Below are 14,853 nucleotides of genomic sequence, written 5' to 3' on the forward strand. Positions count from 1 at the left end.
ATAACATTGAGGTGGTAAGCATCTTACCAGGTGTGGTGATTGGGCCTTGGTTTACAACAACCACTAATCCAACATCTGCTCAAACAATATTAGCTCTGACTGGAGGTACAAATAGTTGTGTGTTATTCTTACTTTTTGTATGATATGTTCATGTTTCTCTATAGTTCTCTATGGTTCTCATGTAAATGATGCATATTATGAAGTGCTCAAGTTTCTCGATATCATGTTGGGATCTGTACCAATTGTTGATGACACTTGCAATGCCCACATATTCTTGATGGAACATACAAATCCTCAAAATCGCTATGTTTGTGTATCTGATTCTTTGAGTCTGAAGTCTCTCAAATATTTCTTGTTGAACACTATGTACAACTCAAGAATTCTCTCAAGTAAGCAAACAATTTTTATTTGTATCTTGTAGTTTATCTAACTGATAGAATCTTCAATTGCAAGAATTTTTTAACTGTTTATTCTAATTGGCTTAGGTTGGATGAAGATGATGGAGTTGAGAGATTCCTGCCTATTTCTTCAAAGAAAATTTTGGACATGGGTTTCTCTTACAAGTATAGTTTTCCAAAAGCTTTTAAGGAGACCATGGAATGTGTCATAAAGAATGGACTGTTAAATCTATAATCAACAAGTTGTAATTGGTAAAATGAAATGTTGCTTTCAAATTGTCTTATTTTATTTTTAACAAAAAGAAAACACAGTTCAATGTTTAATTGGTTGCAACCATTTCATGTATTCCACTTCCTTTTAGATCACATGTTTTATCTTCTCCAATCAGGAAGAAAATATTTTAAATTAGACAATCAAATTTTTTTATGGAAGATGTTACTGAACTTTTTTTTTTAACTTTTTTCTTTTTTTATGACTTGAGCTTACATTTTAAATATAAGACATTTGTGAGATTGTTTTCTTCTTCAACATGAAACTGATTTTATAGTGTAAAATTACATTTTTTCAAATTAAATATAACAATTAGCTTGGTCATTGGAAATTTTGTGTCGAGAAAAACTTTTGATTGTTTAATGGAGTTTTTGATTAAGATAAGATGGGTTTTACAGGGACCTAAAACCCAAATCCAAGTACAAAGAAATCAAAATATCAATGTAAAAGTTTGAAACCAATAGCCAAACAACAAAAGAAACAAGGGCAAAACCCCATAGAGTGAAACTAAAAAACAATGCTAAAGCCCAAGTTAACAAGCAAAAAGCTAAATAAAAGCACCTAAGCTCTCAATATATTTCCCAATAACTTCCTTGTTGATATCTTCCAGCTCCTCCATGATGCTCCTTGTGGTACTTTTCTCTTGGTTATTGGTCATGGCTGGGGAATGGAAGGAGGCAAATCAATATGGGCTCGGTATGCTAGACCCATATCCCAAAACCATGGCATGTTTATCATTTTCAATTTGGATGCCACCATGTCACTACATAGCATAAGATTCCTCTATATCCCCCTCCTCTCCCTTTCCCCCTTGATCTCTATTTATACCAAAGATTTCACAATTAAGGTTTTTTAATTTTCTTGTCCCATTAGAGAAGATCAAGTTATAGTTTATACAAGAGGAACATGAATGAATTCAAGAGTTATTTAGACAACCTTTCATAACTTAGGTCAAATGTACTTGGCATCATAACCCATGGATCATACATTACCATTATACTTTTTTTTCTCAATGTATAATTTTCTTGGAGCTCAACAACTATTAGAAGCAATAAATAAAAGGGAGGTGCCTATTTCAAGTTTTATTTATCATACAAGTAGTGGACATATACAATTATGTGTGCCTACTGAAACCTTGATTTGTAATGAACTTTCATTGAAAGAGATATTTAGAAAAGCTTCTACAAAGGTCAAATTTGCTTGGCATCCTAACCCTTTGGATCCCAAGATACCATTGGACTTGTTTTCCATGTATGCACATCTCTTGGAACTCAAAGACTATCAATAGTAGTAAATGAAAAGGAGGTGTTTGTTTTAGTTAACAAATATTTGTATAGGCTTCAATTAGGAGAGGGTTTGTTTAGGAAAGGTCCATATATAATTATGATAGATAATTTGGAGTAACTATCTTATGAAGTTTCTTAACACTTTATAATATTGTACAAAACCAAAAGGAAAAGATGTACTTATAAACTATATTTGCTGAGGTAGTTTCAAAAGGTCTAAATTATTAGAACATCTAGATCTTGTTGTACGTTTCTATGAGATGTTAAAGCTTGGATGCGTCATAGGATTTGATACTGATGTAGTCAACCCCTCTCTCTTTATTTATCACATAAGTAGTAGACATATCTAATTATTTGTGCCTAATGAAACCTTTATTCCTGACAAACTTTCACTGATCACTGAACTCAACAAATACTAGTCATTGATGACTTATCAAATCAAGTAATTAAAACTATGTTCTTATAAAAATTGGTCTTATATGAGGTAATTACCAATTATAATTAAGGGAGAAGAAATTACCAAGAAAAAATTTATAACTCATATTTTGGTGCTTTCATCTAGTCTTACTAATGCTCCTACTTTTTTGAGTTTGATGATACCATATTTAAAATAAAAATAAAAATAAAAATGTATTAGTATTCTTTGTTGATATATTAATTTATAGAAAGATATGGAAATTCTATTTGCATCATATTAATTATGGACTGTAAATTAACCAAAAACAGCATATTTATGACAATTATGACAATTATTCTATGTGTTCTTTTAGATTCAATTAGGTGGAGTAATTGGGCTACAATGTGTCTCATGGAGTAAAAATTGATCTAAATAAAATAAAGGCTATGGTGGAGTTGTTGGTTCCTAAAATAATTTAAAAATTGAGTTTCTTAAATATTATATAATATATATAATTAATTATAGCTATCAATGCGACCAATCCTCGTAACACATTCTAAAATGGATATTATTACAACACTTGAGAGATGAAAGGAGGTGTTGTGTATCACTCTATCTCCATCTATTTCAAATTTAACAAAAAATGTCACTATGGATTGTGATTCTTTGGGGAGTGGGGTGCAAGTGTCTCTCATGTGAGAAGGTTGACCCAAAACTTTTAAAAGTTGTCAGTTGAAGAGAAAGAATAAAATCAAACCTTTTTATGAGAAGGAAATGCTAGTTATTATTCATGTGCAATTAAATAATAGAGGCCATACATAATGGATTCAAATTTTAAGTATAGATATATAATAAAAGCCTAAAATATTTCTTGTATTAATGCTTGTTCTTTGAATAATAACAAAACATGTCACTAATTTGTGAGGGATATGACTTTTAAATAGATAATAAATTGAAGGAGAATGTTACTTGGATAATTTATTAACCAAAACAGATAATACACTTGAGATGTTATTGTGGTATATTATACTATTATGGATAGTTTGGGTTGAAGAATAAAAATTATAGTAGCAAAAATATATTACTACATGGAATGTCACATAATAGTTTTAGAATTATTCGAGTAAGTCATATAAGTTTTACTATAATGGAGAGTACATGTGATATATAAGTTTTATATATACCTATTAAATAATTCCAACCATAAATAAAATAATTTACAAGGGCTCTATAGTTTCTCAAATAGGAGTCACTTAGGATTTCTTAAGATATATAAAAAATCAAGCAATATTTCTTTCAAGAAGGGCTTAAAGGTTCAACATTAAAAAAATTATTGCAGAATATTTAAAATGTCATACAAATAACGATGGGATAATTGAAACCCATTGTATTTTACATTTATTAACTCCTATCCAATGGTGGGGGGGAGGTCTCAATAGTTTTCAACTAGCAAAATAATTTATGGAGAATACACATAAATTATATCATATCCCAATGGTTGTTGTATGTTATCCGAATCCTATATTTACCAATATTTTTTTTACCTTTTTGGTACTCACCTAGTTCACAACTCTTCATACTATCCTTATTTATATGGCCAAGCTAATGATAAGTGCTTAAAGGGTGGGTTATCTACATTAATAATAGATGACTTGGCTACAAATAGTAGATGGTGGTACAAAAATTCTATCTATACTAGTTTTAAAATGTTCCTATTTATTGAGTTATATGCATACTCCCCCCCATATATCACATAACAACTGAAGATTATACAAAGAGTTGGGCTTTAAAATATAACATGAAGCATCAACAACATGCACTTTTATTTCTTAAGGAGAATTTTTCCATGGTACACTATTGAATGAACTAATGGATTGACCAAAACCATAGTTAAAAAAAATTGAGTTAGGAGATTGGGTTTATTTGAGGTTACAAACATATAGAAATTTTCCCTCATATAATTACAAAAGAAGAATAGTAATATCTTACCTAAATATTTGGTTCATATCAGATTTTATAAAATACAAGCTCAAGTTACCCTCAACAATTAAAATGTGTGGTGGTCTATTGATGTCAAAGGTACTGCTATGTATAAAATGGCTAAAAAATTAAGGTATGTGAAAGATAATATTAAAAAATGGAACAAGGAGGTTTTCGGGGATATGTTTGCTGCCAAGTCTAGAACCCAGCTGGAACTCAAGGAAATGCAAGATAAAATCCAAACTAGTGGATACAATGAAGTATCAATTAGGGAGGAAAATGAAGTACTTGTGAAGTACCATAAGATTATCAGAAGAGAAGAAGAATTGTGGAAACAAAAGGTCTAGCTCTCTATGGCTTAAAGTTGGGGATAGAAACATCAGATTCTTCCATATGACTGCTATGAAACACAAGGCTGCAAATAGAATCTCAAAGCTAAGAATTGGGGGAATTGAAACTAGGAAGGACGATAAGATTGGGAAGGAAGCCAAGAAATTTTTCATTTCCCTCCTCTAGGCGGATAGTGGTTTGGATGGTCATTCTCAGAGAGCCCTCTTAGAGAACATTCCTTCAATCATTAATGAGGTTCAGAACAACGCTTTGGTGGCCATCCCTTCTGAGGAGGAAGTTAAAAAAGTTATTTTTTCTTTTGATGGTAATAAAACCCCAAGCCCGAATGGCTTTCCATTGTTCTTCTTGCAAGAGTTTTTTGGGGCTAGAATTATCTTAAAGGAACTCAATGCTACTTTCTTGGTTCTGATCTAAAAATGCCCTGGGGCTGACTCTATGTATAAGTTTCATCTGATAAGATTATACAATTCATTCTATAAAATCATCTCTAAGGTTGTGACTTGCAGACTGCTAAGGATTCTTCCTTTGATCATTTCACCCCAACATAGTGGATTTGTTCATGGCAGACAAATCCTTGACTCTATCATTGTTATCCATGAAAACATTCATTTTTTGGTGGATTTGAAAAAACAAGGCTTTCTAATGAAGTTAGATCTGTCAAAAGCCTATGACTGTGTTGACTGGAGATTCTTGGGTAAGGTGCTTGGTGCTTTCGGCTTTGGTTTTAGGTTTATTCAATTGATTGATCAACTTATCTCGACCTCTTCTTTCTTTGTTATTGTGAATGGCGTGCCTTCCCCCTTTTTCAAAACTTCTAGGGGCATCAGGTAGGGGGATCCCATATCCCCTATTCTCTTCTTCATTATGGATGAATGTCTAGGTAGATTTATTAGAAAATTTGTTTCTCTGGGGCTTCTTTGTGGTATCTCTCCCTCTTCTAGTTTGAGAGTCTGTACCCACCAGAAATTTGTAGATGATACCATCTTAATAGGTACTTCATCTATAAAAGAAATGTCCAACTTGAAGAACCTTCTCAATACTTATAGTTCGGCCTCAGGTCAAACAATCAATTGGGAGAAAAGCTCTATTTTCTTCTTCAACACCCTGGAGGACAGACAAATGATGATGGCCCGGATCCTTGGGTGCCAAATCCGTAAGCCTCCTTCTATTTACCTTGGTCTCCCTTTGGGTATGAAACATTTAGAGCTATTCTAGAATAGTCTTGTGGATAGATTCAGTAAGAAGTTGGCTAGTTGGAAAGGTACCCTTCTTAGTCAAGCTGGAAAAATCCATCTTTTAAAATCTTCTCTCCAGAGTCTTCCAGTGTATGCTTTAAGCCTCTTCAAAATCCCTGGAAAATTTGCTGAAGCTATTGAGAAAATTCAGAAATCCTTCCTTTGGTCCGGGGTTGAGGAGAAGAAGAGAATGGCTCTCATAGCCTAGGATAATGTGTGTAAACCCAAAAAGAAGGGGATTCTGGGCTTAAAAAATATCAGAACCTTGAACAAAACTCTTCTTGCCAAACAAATATGTAGAACCTATCAGGGAAATGGAGAATGGAATGATATCTAAAAGAATAAGTACTTACGGGAGGTTCCCACCATAGAAGATTCCCTTGCCTCTGATCAGATTCCAAGTGGCTCTTCTATTTGGAACAGTGTTATCTAGGTTAAAGGTATTGTTAGTTAAAGGCAATGTTTGGGCCATAGGTGATGGCAGGAAGGTGGATTTTTGGGATGATGCTTGGATTGGAGGAGCCCCTCTTAATAAGTGTGCCTCTTAGATGCTCATCCATAATTGCAAGGAGAAGTTCAGTGCTAAAGTGGTTGATTACTAGAAAGAAAACAATTGGGTGGACCTCAGATCTATTGATCCCAACCTAAAGCAGGTAAACTTAATGATCAATCATGCAATCTTAAATACTAGAAGGGAATACCACATGGTGTGGAGCGGGACCTCTTCAGGGACATTCTATTTCATCTACTATCTTTTTGCTGGCTCAGACCCAAGACCCTACTCCTTGCTGGGCTAATGCATGGTATCCAAGTTTGACTCCTAAAATCAATATCTTTTCATGGATTCTTTTGCAAAATAAGATTCTAACTACTGATAATTTGAGAAAGAGGGGCTTTTGTATCCCCAATAGATGCTATCTTTATCTCAATAATGAGGAATCTGTGAACCATACTTTTATACACTGTCCTTTTGTCCTTCCTATTTGGGGGATGTTTTTTCAACTTTGGGGGTTGAATTGGGCTTTCTCAAAGGAGATTCAAGACTATTTCAAAAGCTGGCACTACACTACCAATAATCCGACCATAAGAAATTTATGGAAGTTTTTGTTTGCTCATATCCTTTGGGGCATATGGAAAGAGAGGAATAACAGATTATTTAGGAATGATATTAACACCTCTGAAGTGGTGTGGGCCAAGATAAAATATAATTATGTTGAGAATGTGATGGCCAGGGGAGAGCATTGGTGTAATAATAAGGAGGACTTTGATGTTCTCAAGAACTGGAATATCCCAGCCTACATGGGCACCAACATCAACCAAATCAAAAGAAGTATGTGTAGCTGGGCTTTTCCCCCAAATGGTTGGTTTAAGGCCAACTTTGATGGTGCTGCTAAAGGGAACCTTGGACCTATTGGTTGTGGTGGAGTTATCCGAAATGGTGTTGGCTTTTGTAGTGGGGTGGTTCCCTATCCCTTGGGGATTCAAAATAATCATCTAGCTGAACCCTCCAAACTATTAAATTAGCTTATAATTTGGGTGTCAAAATGTTATGGTTGGAAGGTGACTCTAAAAGCATTATTAATTGCCTCCTTGGTAAACACCAACCCTCGTGGATGATTGAAAACATCATTTATTTTGTCAGGGAGATGCTTCAGGGGTTTGATAAGTGCCACATTTCCCATGATTACAAAGAGGCCAATAGGTGTGCTCACTGGGCTACCAATGAGGCAGTACAAAGTGAGCAAATCAAGATCTGGAATTGTGAGGGGGAGCTCCCTTGTGCGGCATGTGATATCTTAACTTATGAAAGATTTCATGGTAAGCAAGGACGGATTTGAAATCATTTCCCAAGATGATAGGGGAGGTCATGGCAGTAGGATTCGATTTTGTATACAGCTGAGAAGGAGGTACAGTAATAATTGTAGGATCACTTCGCATGCTTTATAGGTGTTTTTTTCCCTATCGAACGAAAGTATTAGAAAAATTCCATAGGCTTCTAGTGGTTTCTCAAAGGAAGTTCATTGCGAAGAAAGGTATTTGCAGGAATTTAAAATTAATAGACATCAATAACAATATGGGGGAGATCGCAAGAGAACGGAGGCTACCACTATTGATAAATGGAGGAACTATCCTCAGGTCTAGGCGATACTTCAAGCTGCAAAGATGACAGATTTCATGGAGAGAATGCAAAAGAAACAACCCAAAATTACAAGAATTTTCAAGTTAAGGGTTAGAATAAAGGCACATTGACCATTGGCAATAGGAAGGTCAAGGTGACTGAAACTATGATCGCTGAGGCTATGGGTCTTCTGATGGACGACATCAATTTCTATAGGGATAGGAAGATTTCAGACATTGCCATGAAGAAATTTCCGAAGGATGAGGAGGAGAAAGCTAGATTGGTGAAGGGAATCCATACTTACTACTCGCCAAAGATAATTAAGCTAATTTGGCAAAGGGTTTTTCTTGCTATTATGGAATGTATCACTCTTGATGGTATATTTACTAGGGTTTACAACTATCATTTTGTCATTCTCAACCACTTTCGGTATAAAGAGAAAATTTTCATTCCATATTATCTTTTATGCGCCCTAAATGTTGGGATCAGGGATACAATATCCAACCCCAATACCAATCCAGCAATGCATGAGAGTTTGATGGTGATTCTGTATAATTACATCAAGAACACTACCGTCCATCTGAACATTGTTGAGGTCTCTGAGTCAGAAGAGGACCTCGACGACTCTGATGATGAGGAAGGTGAAGGCTATGACACGGAAGCTGAGGCAGAGGATGACCCCCAAATTGTTGGGTTGAGCAGGAAAAAAAGAAAAATAGGGCATGAGCTACAGAACAAAGGGTCAGCCAAAAGAAAGCAGAGAGGGGAGGATGAGGATAGATAGTATGAAGAGGATAATGAGACTGATAACGACATGGATACTGAAAGCGAGGAGGTCCAAATCCTCTCGATCCAGAAGCAGAAAAGGAAAACTCCTAAAATTAAGGATGTGGGAACCAAGAATCAGTCGCCTCTCATGACTGACTCTAAGGATAAGGGCCTAATGGGGGAGGACACGGTCATGAAAGAAGCTCAGAGCTCTCATGTCAGGTTGGTGGGTCTTGAGGTGAATTTAGAGCCTACTGGAGATAAGACCTAGGAAGACCATCACCTGGATATCAACCCCTACATCAATAATGGCATGGATAGCTTCAACAAGGTTCTCCACTAGATGCAAAAGGAAATTATTGGCATAAAAACTAAACAAGCCCAGGAAGCCAAAAAAATTGAGACTTTAGAAGCTATAGGCTCAGGTAAATTCAACTCCCTCCCACATTGTCTCAATGAGCTCACCAAAGCTATTTGTAATGTAGAGGAGATCATCAATCCTAATCGAAATAACTTTCTTACCTTGGAGAACAGAGCAGGGGCTATTGAAAAAAGACTCGAAGGAGTTGAGAACATGCTCAAAAAAATTGGTGAGCAAATTCATAAGCTCCTTAAGGCTGTCTCATCTAGTATGAAGGCTCTTATCAGTAAGCTTGAGAATGACCATGGGGATAAGGCTTCTACGGGCATCATTGATGTGAAGGAAGATACCCCTAATGATAAGGAGACTGGGCTTGGTAGAAGAGCGTGTGCGAGGACAAGAAAGTTGCAAAGCCAAGGCAAGGAAATTGAGGATATCAAGCGGGTGGTTGATAATATGGAGCAACTGGAGCTGGAAGCTGCTGAGATGCTTCAGGACTTAACCTAACACTGGGCTCTGTCGGTCCTGTTTGTTTTTGTTAGCTATCTCTAGTTTGCTAGCTTTTTGCTCGTCAATTGTCCTTTTCTTAGTTGTCGTCTTTTGCATTTTGCTATACTTTAATGTATAACTTTTGATCTTTTGGTTGTAATGAGTTTCAGGGGCCCATCAAAACCTGTTTTCCCTTATTCAGAAATAATTAAAATGTGTCCAATTTTTAAATGTCTTGTATTCAAAGAAGGTTATTGGTCAATGAATACATGCATAAAGTGTGTTACCTAAAATAATCAAGAGCAATGAATCATATTGGTCAATGAATACATTTAGAGTATGTCCAGCTTAAGTTTATGAAGGACACAATAAAAATTTATCTAGGTTTTCACAATACTTTTAGACAAATTTGACCATTCAATATTCTATAAGAATAAATTATTCTAGCTACTTGTATGAGTTATTAAATTAAGATTATGGAAGAAGACATCTAAAAAAAATTAGAACTATTAATTCATGAAAGACTATTAACAAACATTACAATCACTTTTACAAGAAATGTTATTATCCTTTATTTCAAGACCAACAATCGTAATATTATCAACTAAACCACTGTATTTCAATATATTATATTAGAGTGAGGTGAAATACTCAAAGTAATAAAAAAACAAATCTTTCCACAATAAATATAAGACTTCAATCATAACACGATTATTTTTCTTGCTTGATTAAATTTTCTTGATATGTAGGATCTAGTTTAGGCCTTCGAATTGCATCTTAAAAAGAACACATTTCTTGAGATAGAAATATTTAAAGATATACAATAACTTTAACCATTTGGGGTTCTAATTTTTAGTTCCTATGAATAGGCAGATTACTAATGCATCCATTCAGAATGCAATTAATTTATTTCCCTTCAGACCAATCAGATGCAATAATTAAAATTTATTTGTTGCATTTCTATAGTTTGAAATTAAGAATATATTTTATATAATTTAAATATTTTATTTATTTGATTTCTTATTGGTTGGTGTAACTATATAATTCAAATTAATTGTTATTTCTTTTTTAAAAAATGGCCCATGAAGCCTGGCATAGTACTAATTATGATTCTTGAGATTATAGTTGTAGCAGAATGTGGCAGTTTTGTTAGCGTACTGTGCCAAGTAATCGGATTGTGGTCCAAAAAAAGAAAGCTTAATCAATGCATACTGAATGCATTCGCTAGAGCATTCCATTAGTAGCCTATTATGAGCTGAAGTTTGGCTGTGTAGTTTGCTTTTCAAGATTTTTGGGGATTCGACAGACTTTGCAGAGCTTTCTCAACGCCCAACCTTGACAGTGGAATGAAAAACGGTATATTTCATTCTCAGCGAATTTTGTGACTTCCTTTTTATGTATTTTGAAAGGCTAAGCTAATTTCCTCCTAATGAATATAGGACTGTATTTCTGGGTTGTTTTAAAACTAGTCTCTTATGCAGCTATTTGCAGCTTAAATAGCTGGTTATGGTGCTTGTATGCCTTGAACCCTCCTTGCGATTTGGAGAAGAGAAGGAATTCAGTTAGCTAGCTATTTTCCCAGATTATTTTGTGAAAGATTTTGATTTTACACTAATTAAAAAACTTTCACCCATTTTTTTAGGGCTATCCACCGGTAGGGCTTCCATTATTTTTGCATTGTTTTCAACTACTCGCTTGTACAGCTTAAATAGCTCATGGCCGTGCTTGTGTATGTTCAACCCTGCTTACAATTTGGAAAACAGAAGGTATTTAGGTAATTAACTATTTACTCTCATGATTTTATGAGCTTTTACACGATTTTTGGTTTTTCTATATACAGTATTTGGCCGAAAAAGAATCTTCCTAAAAAAAAATTTCACCCTTTTATAAGGACTTCCATTAGCGGCGGTCATTGCAAGTCGCTGTATTACATAAAATTGTAAATGAAATTTTTAACAATAACTGAAAAAAATCTGTAATTTTTAACACTTCTTCTATTTTCAGGAACACAAACATGTACATTCTGGTGCGATTTCCTCTACTTAGTCGTATTCTATTATGGACATCTCCCCATAAAATTTGTTGGCCAGCTAAAACGATGACTCACAATTACAAATGATTTTTCTTACATCATAACTCCTTTGTATTTGGTCATATTCATTTTCATAAATCAATGAAGATTGTCTTTTGAAAGAGCATTAGCTTAAGCAAAACACAAAAAAAAATTTAAAACGGGCCTCCTCCTGTACTTCGATACCCTAATCGTACACAATTTATAAACATTAGCCCCACCAAAACACAACAACAATCTACTTAAGCCTGTAAATCATTCTTGCTTCTCTGATAATGGGAGCTTGATGGCGTACCTCGTTTAATAGAGATGTCGATAACTATGGAGCTCAGTTGATTGTGTGAGCCCCTTAACATCTAATATTTTACTAGTGCATAAATGTTCTCTCCATGTCATTGATTGAAAGTAAACAGTTTTGCTAAAGATGGAGGCAGATCTCTGACTGCCATTAATTATTAACCACTCATCTATTCTTGAGTCTTTATTTTTTCCTCTCTCTATTTCAGAAGTATTTATCTATGTTACTGGTTCATCATTTTTACCTTACAAGCTTTGGCCTAGGGTATGAATGCCAGAGTCAAATTCTTGGGCTCATTAACTTTTGTTGATTTTTACACTGCCTAGTTTGGAATTTTTGATAGTACATGCCTCAAGATACACACTCATATTTGCATTTTGTGTTTGCAACTTTGCAGAAAGATATCGAGAAGATCCTACAAATTTCCTAATTCTTCAAAAACAAAAAACTACAGCATGTCTACAATGCCCAGATAGTGCTAAGAAATAAGATGCAGAAATCCATATAGATATGATTCTGATTACAGAACAAGGTTGTCACTGAAGATGTTTTTAGGAATTTCCAAGTTGTAACTATTTAGGAATCATGTGAAATCTTTTTGTAGAATTAACAGGGAAGTACCATGACTTCAAATCAACACCAAGATATTAAAAATTATTAATAAAAATGTATAGTGATTTTGAAAATTATTAATTATATAAAAACTTTGTTACCTTCCACAAAATACTTCAGAACTCTGATAAGGAAAAGTAACTCATACAACATTAAACCATGTTTCCTTTTTGTTAAAGGAAAAATAAGACTTCATCTAAAAGCAACATTTACACTATAGTTTATTTGATTACAACTTCAAAAGCCCATTCTTCATGACACATTCTATGGTCTCCTTGAAAGCTTCTGCTAAGCGATATTTGTAAGAGAAACCCATATCCAACAATTTCTTCGAAGAAACAGGCAGATATTTCTCATGACTATCATCTTCATCCAACCTGTATAAAATAAAATTAAAAAGTTCAAATATTCTTGCTATTGACTGTTCTCTTTAGAATAGTTCACAAGCCTACGAAATTCAGATGAAAATTGTTTTCTTACTCGAGAGAATTCTTGAGTTGTACGTAATGGTTCGCAACGAAATCTTTGAGAGACTTGAGACTCAAAGAATCAGATGCACAAACGTAACGATTTTGAGCACTGATATGTTCCATCAAGAATATGTGGGCGTTGCAAGTATCATCAATATGAGCAATTGGTATGGATCCCAGCATGAATTGGATAAACTTGAGCAATTCATAAAATTCATTATTTGCTGTTAAATGAGCTCGCATTAGAACTATATATAGCATCACGAATATATCGTACAAAAACTATCAAAAAACATGCACATACTTATACCTCCAATCAAAGCTAATATTGTTTGAGCAGATTAAAAAGCAGGTGTACTGTTAAACCAGGGCCCAATCACCGCAGCTGGTAGGATGGTCACCACCTCAATGTTGTTATTAAGCCCATATTTAAGGGCCTCTTGTTCTACTAATGTCTTAGCTATCATATACCAAGCTAGCTTAGTGGTCTGAGATTTAAGGAAATTTAATGGGCTCCAACACCTTTCATCAAGGCATGTCTGCATAAATTCTCCCTTGTCATTCATTGGAGAAGCCGCTGTAACTGATGAAGTGAAAATCATACGTCTAACACATTTAGCTTTTGCGCAGGCTTTCATAACATTGAGTATCCCATTTACAGCAGGCACAATAAAATCATCCTGTAAAACGACACTCATTTCAGAAAATATAGTAACAGATTAAAATGTTATTATGAATAAAGAGATGAAGAGTCATTTCATCTACTCACCGGATTAGGTTTTGTAAAATCCATGGGACCTGCCACATGAAAAACTCCATGACAACCCTCGACTGCAGAATCAAAGCTGCCCTCTAAACCTAGATCAGCTTTAAACAGCCTAAGCCTTTCCTCTGCCCCTGGCAGCTCCAACAAAGGCCGAGACTTTTTCGTGTCTCCTGCATATCATCAACCCATATACAACTGGAATGCTTAAACAAACAACTCTTAACTATACTGTTAGATTTTGCATTCTTCGCTTAAAAAGAAAATACCTGGGTCTCTAACGGTAGCGTTGATGGTGTAACCCCTTAGTAGCAGATTTTTTACTAACCATGATCCAATGTATCCCCCTGCACCAGTCACGCACACTTTTTTTGCAGTCTGGTTACCTTCGTCCGCCATTAAATTCCTGGTTTAGAAAAGTGAAGTGGAAAGTATTGAGAGGAAGAAGCCGAGATTGTGGGTACTTTTATAGCCGTTTGCTCAGAAATTTGGTGGTTTCTTAATCGAGGAGTTAAATTTGGGTGGTCCTTGGTACAGCGTCTGCCTGACGTTACATAAAACGTAAATCTATCTTTTCTACAGCTTGTCAGACATATTTCTCGCCTATTAAACGAGGCCTATTAATAAACGTCGTGGAATAGGTAGTTCAGAATGAAATGGAAATGGATATTTGTATGGTTCTTGTTTAGAAAAGTGAAGTGGAAATTCTCCGAGATTGTAGGTACTCTTAAAGCCGTTTGCTCAGAATAATTCATGAGATCCTTGTTTCTTATAACATGTGATCTCTTACTTCTTCTTGTAGGTGGTCTAGTGGCTTACAACATGTGATATTCTATTTCGTGGAATATCTAGTTTAGAATGAATAATTCATGTGGTCCTCGTTTCTTATAACATGTGATCTCTTATTATTTGCATGTGGTCTAGTGGCTTACAACATGTAAGTCAACATGTGATCTCCTACTTCGTGAAATGTCTAGTTTAGAA

General features: G+C 34.9%; 2 protein-coding genes across 2 annotated transcripts; both read right to left on the reverse strand.

The window, feature by feature from the left end:
- Nucleotides 1-12,775: 12,775 nt before the first annotated feature.
- LOC131072090 (dihydroflavonol 4-reductase) lies at nt 12,776-14,606 on the reverse strand. The gene is made up of 5 exons (XM_058008132.2): nt 14,139-14,606; nt 13,876-14,042; nt 13,417-13,786; nt 13,117-13,330; nt 12,776-13,013 (listed from the first exon to the last, which is right to left on the reverse strand). Exons 1-3 carry the CDS (start codon nt 14,266-14,268, stop codon nt 13,448-13,450), a joined length of 636 nt encoding a protein of 211 aa, XP_057864115.2. The 5' UTR covers nt 14,269-14,606; the 3' UTR covers nt 12,776-13,013; nt 13,117-13,330; nt 13,417-13,447.
- On the reverse strand, nt 12,866-13,349 carry LOC131072055 (putative anthocyanidin reductase). Its single transcript, XM_058008085.1, has 2 exons — nt 13,117-13,349; nt 12,866-13,013 (listed from the first exon to the last, which is right to left on the reverse strand). The coding sequence occupies exons 1-2, from the start codon at nt 13,347-13,349 to the stop codon at nt 12,866-12,868; spliced, it is 381 nt and encodes a 126-aa protein (XP_057864068.1).
- Nucleotides 14,607-14,853: the final 247 nt, after the last annotated feature.

The sequence above is a fragment of the Cryptomeria japonica genome, chromosome 3, assembly GCF_030272615.1.
Source record: "Cryptomeria japonica chromosome 3, Sugi_1.0, whole genome shotgun sequence".
In the NCBI taxonomy this organism is placed as follows: Eukaryota; Viridiplantae; Streptophyta; class Pinopsida; order Cupressales; family Cupressaceae; genus Cryptomeria; species Cryptomeria japonica.

Bases quoted from the DNA above. Each gene is read 5' to 3' on its own strand.
- LOC131072055 (XM_058008085.1), bottom strand. From the start codon at position 13,349: ATGCGAGCTCATTTAACAGCAAATAATGAATTTTATGAATTGCTCAAG. The intron at 13,014-13,116 runs GTAAGAAAACAA...TATTTTATACAG, and splicing joins CAACTCAAGAATTCTCTCGA to GTTGGATGAAGATGATAGTC.
- LOC131072090 (XM_058008132.2), bottom strand. From the start codon at position 14,268: ATGGCGGACGAAGGTAACCAGACTGCAAAAAAAGTGTGCGTGACTGGT. The intron at 14,043-14,138 runs GTATTTTCTTTT...GATGATATGCAG, and splicing joins CGCTACCGTTAGAGACCCAG to GAGACACGAAAAAGTCTCGG. The intron at 13,787-13,875 runs GTGAGTAGATGA...GTCGTTTTACAG, and splicing joins ATTTTACAAAACCTAATCCG to GATGATTTTATTGTGCCTGC.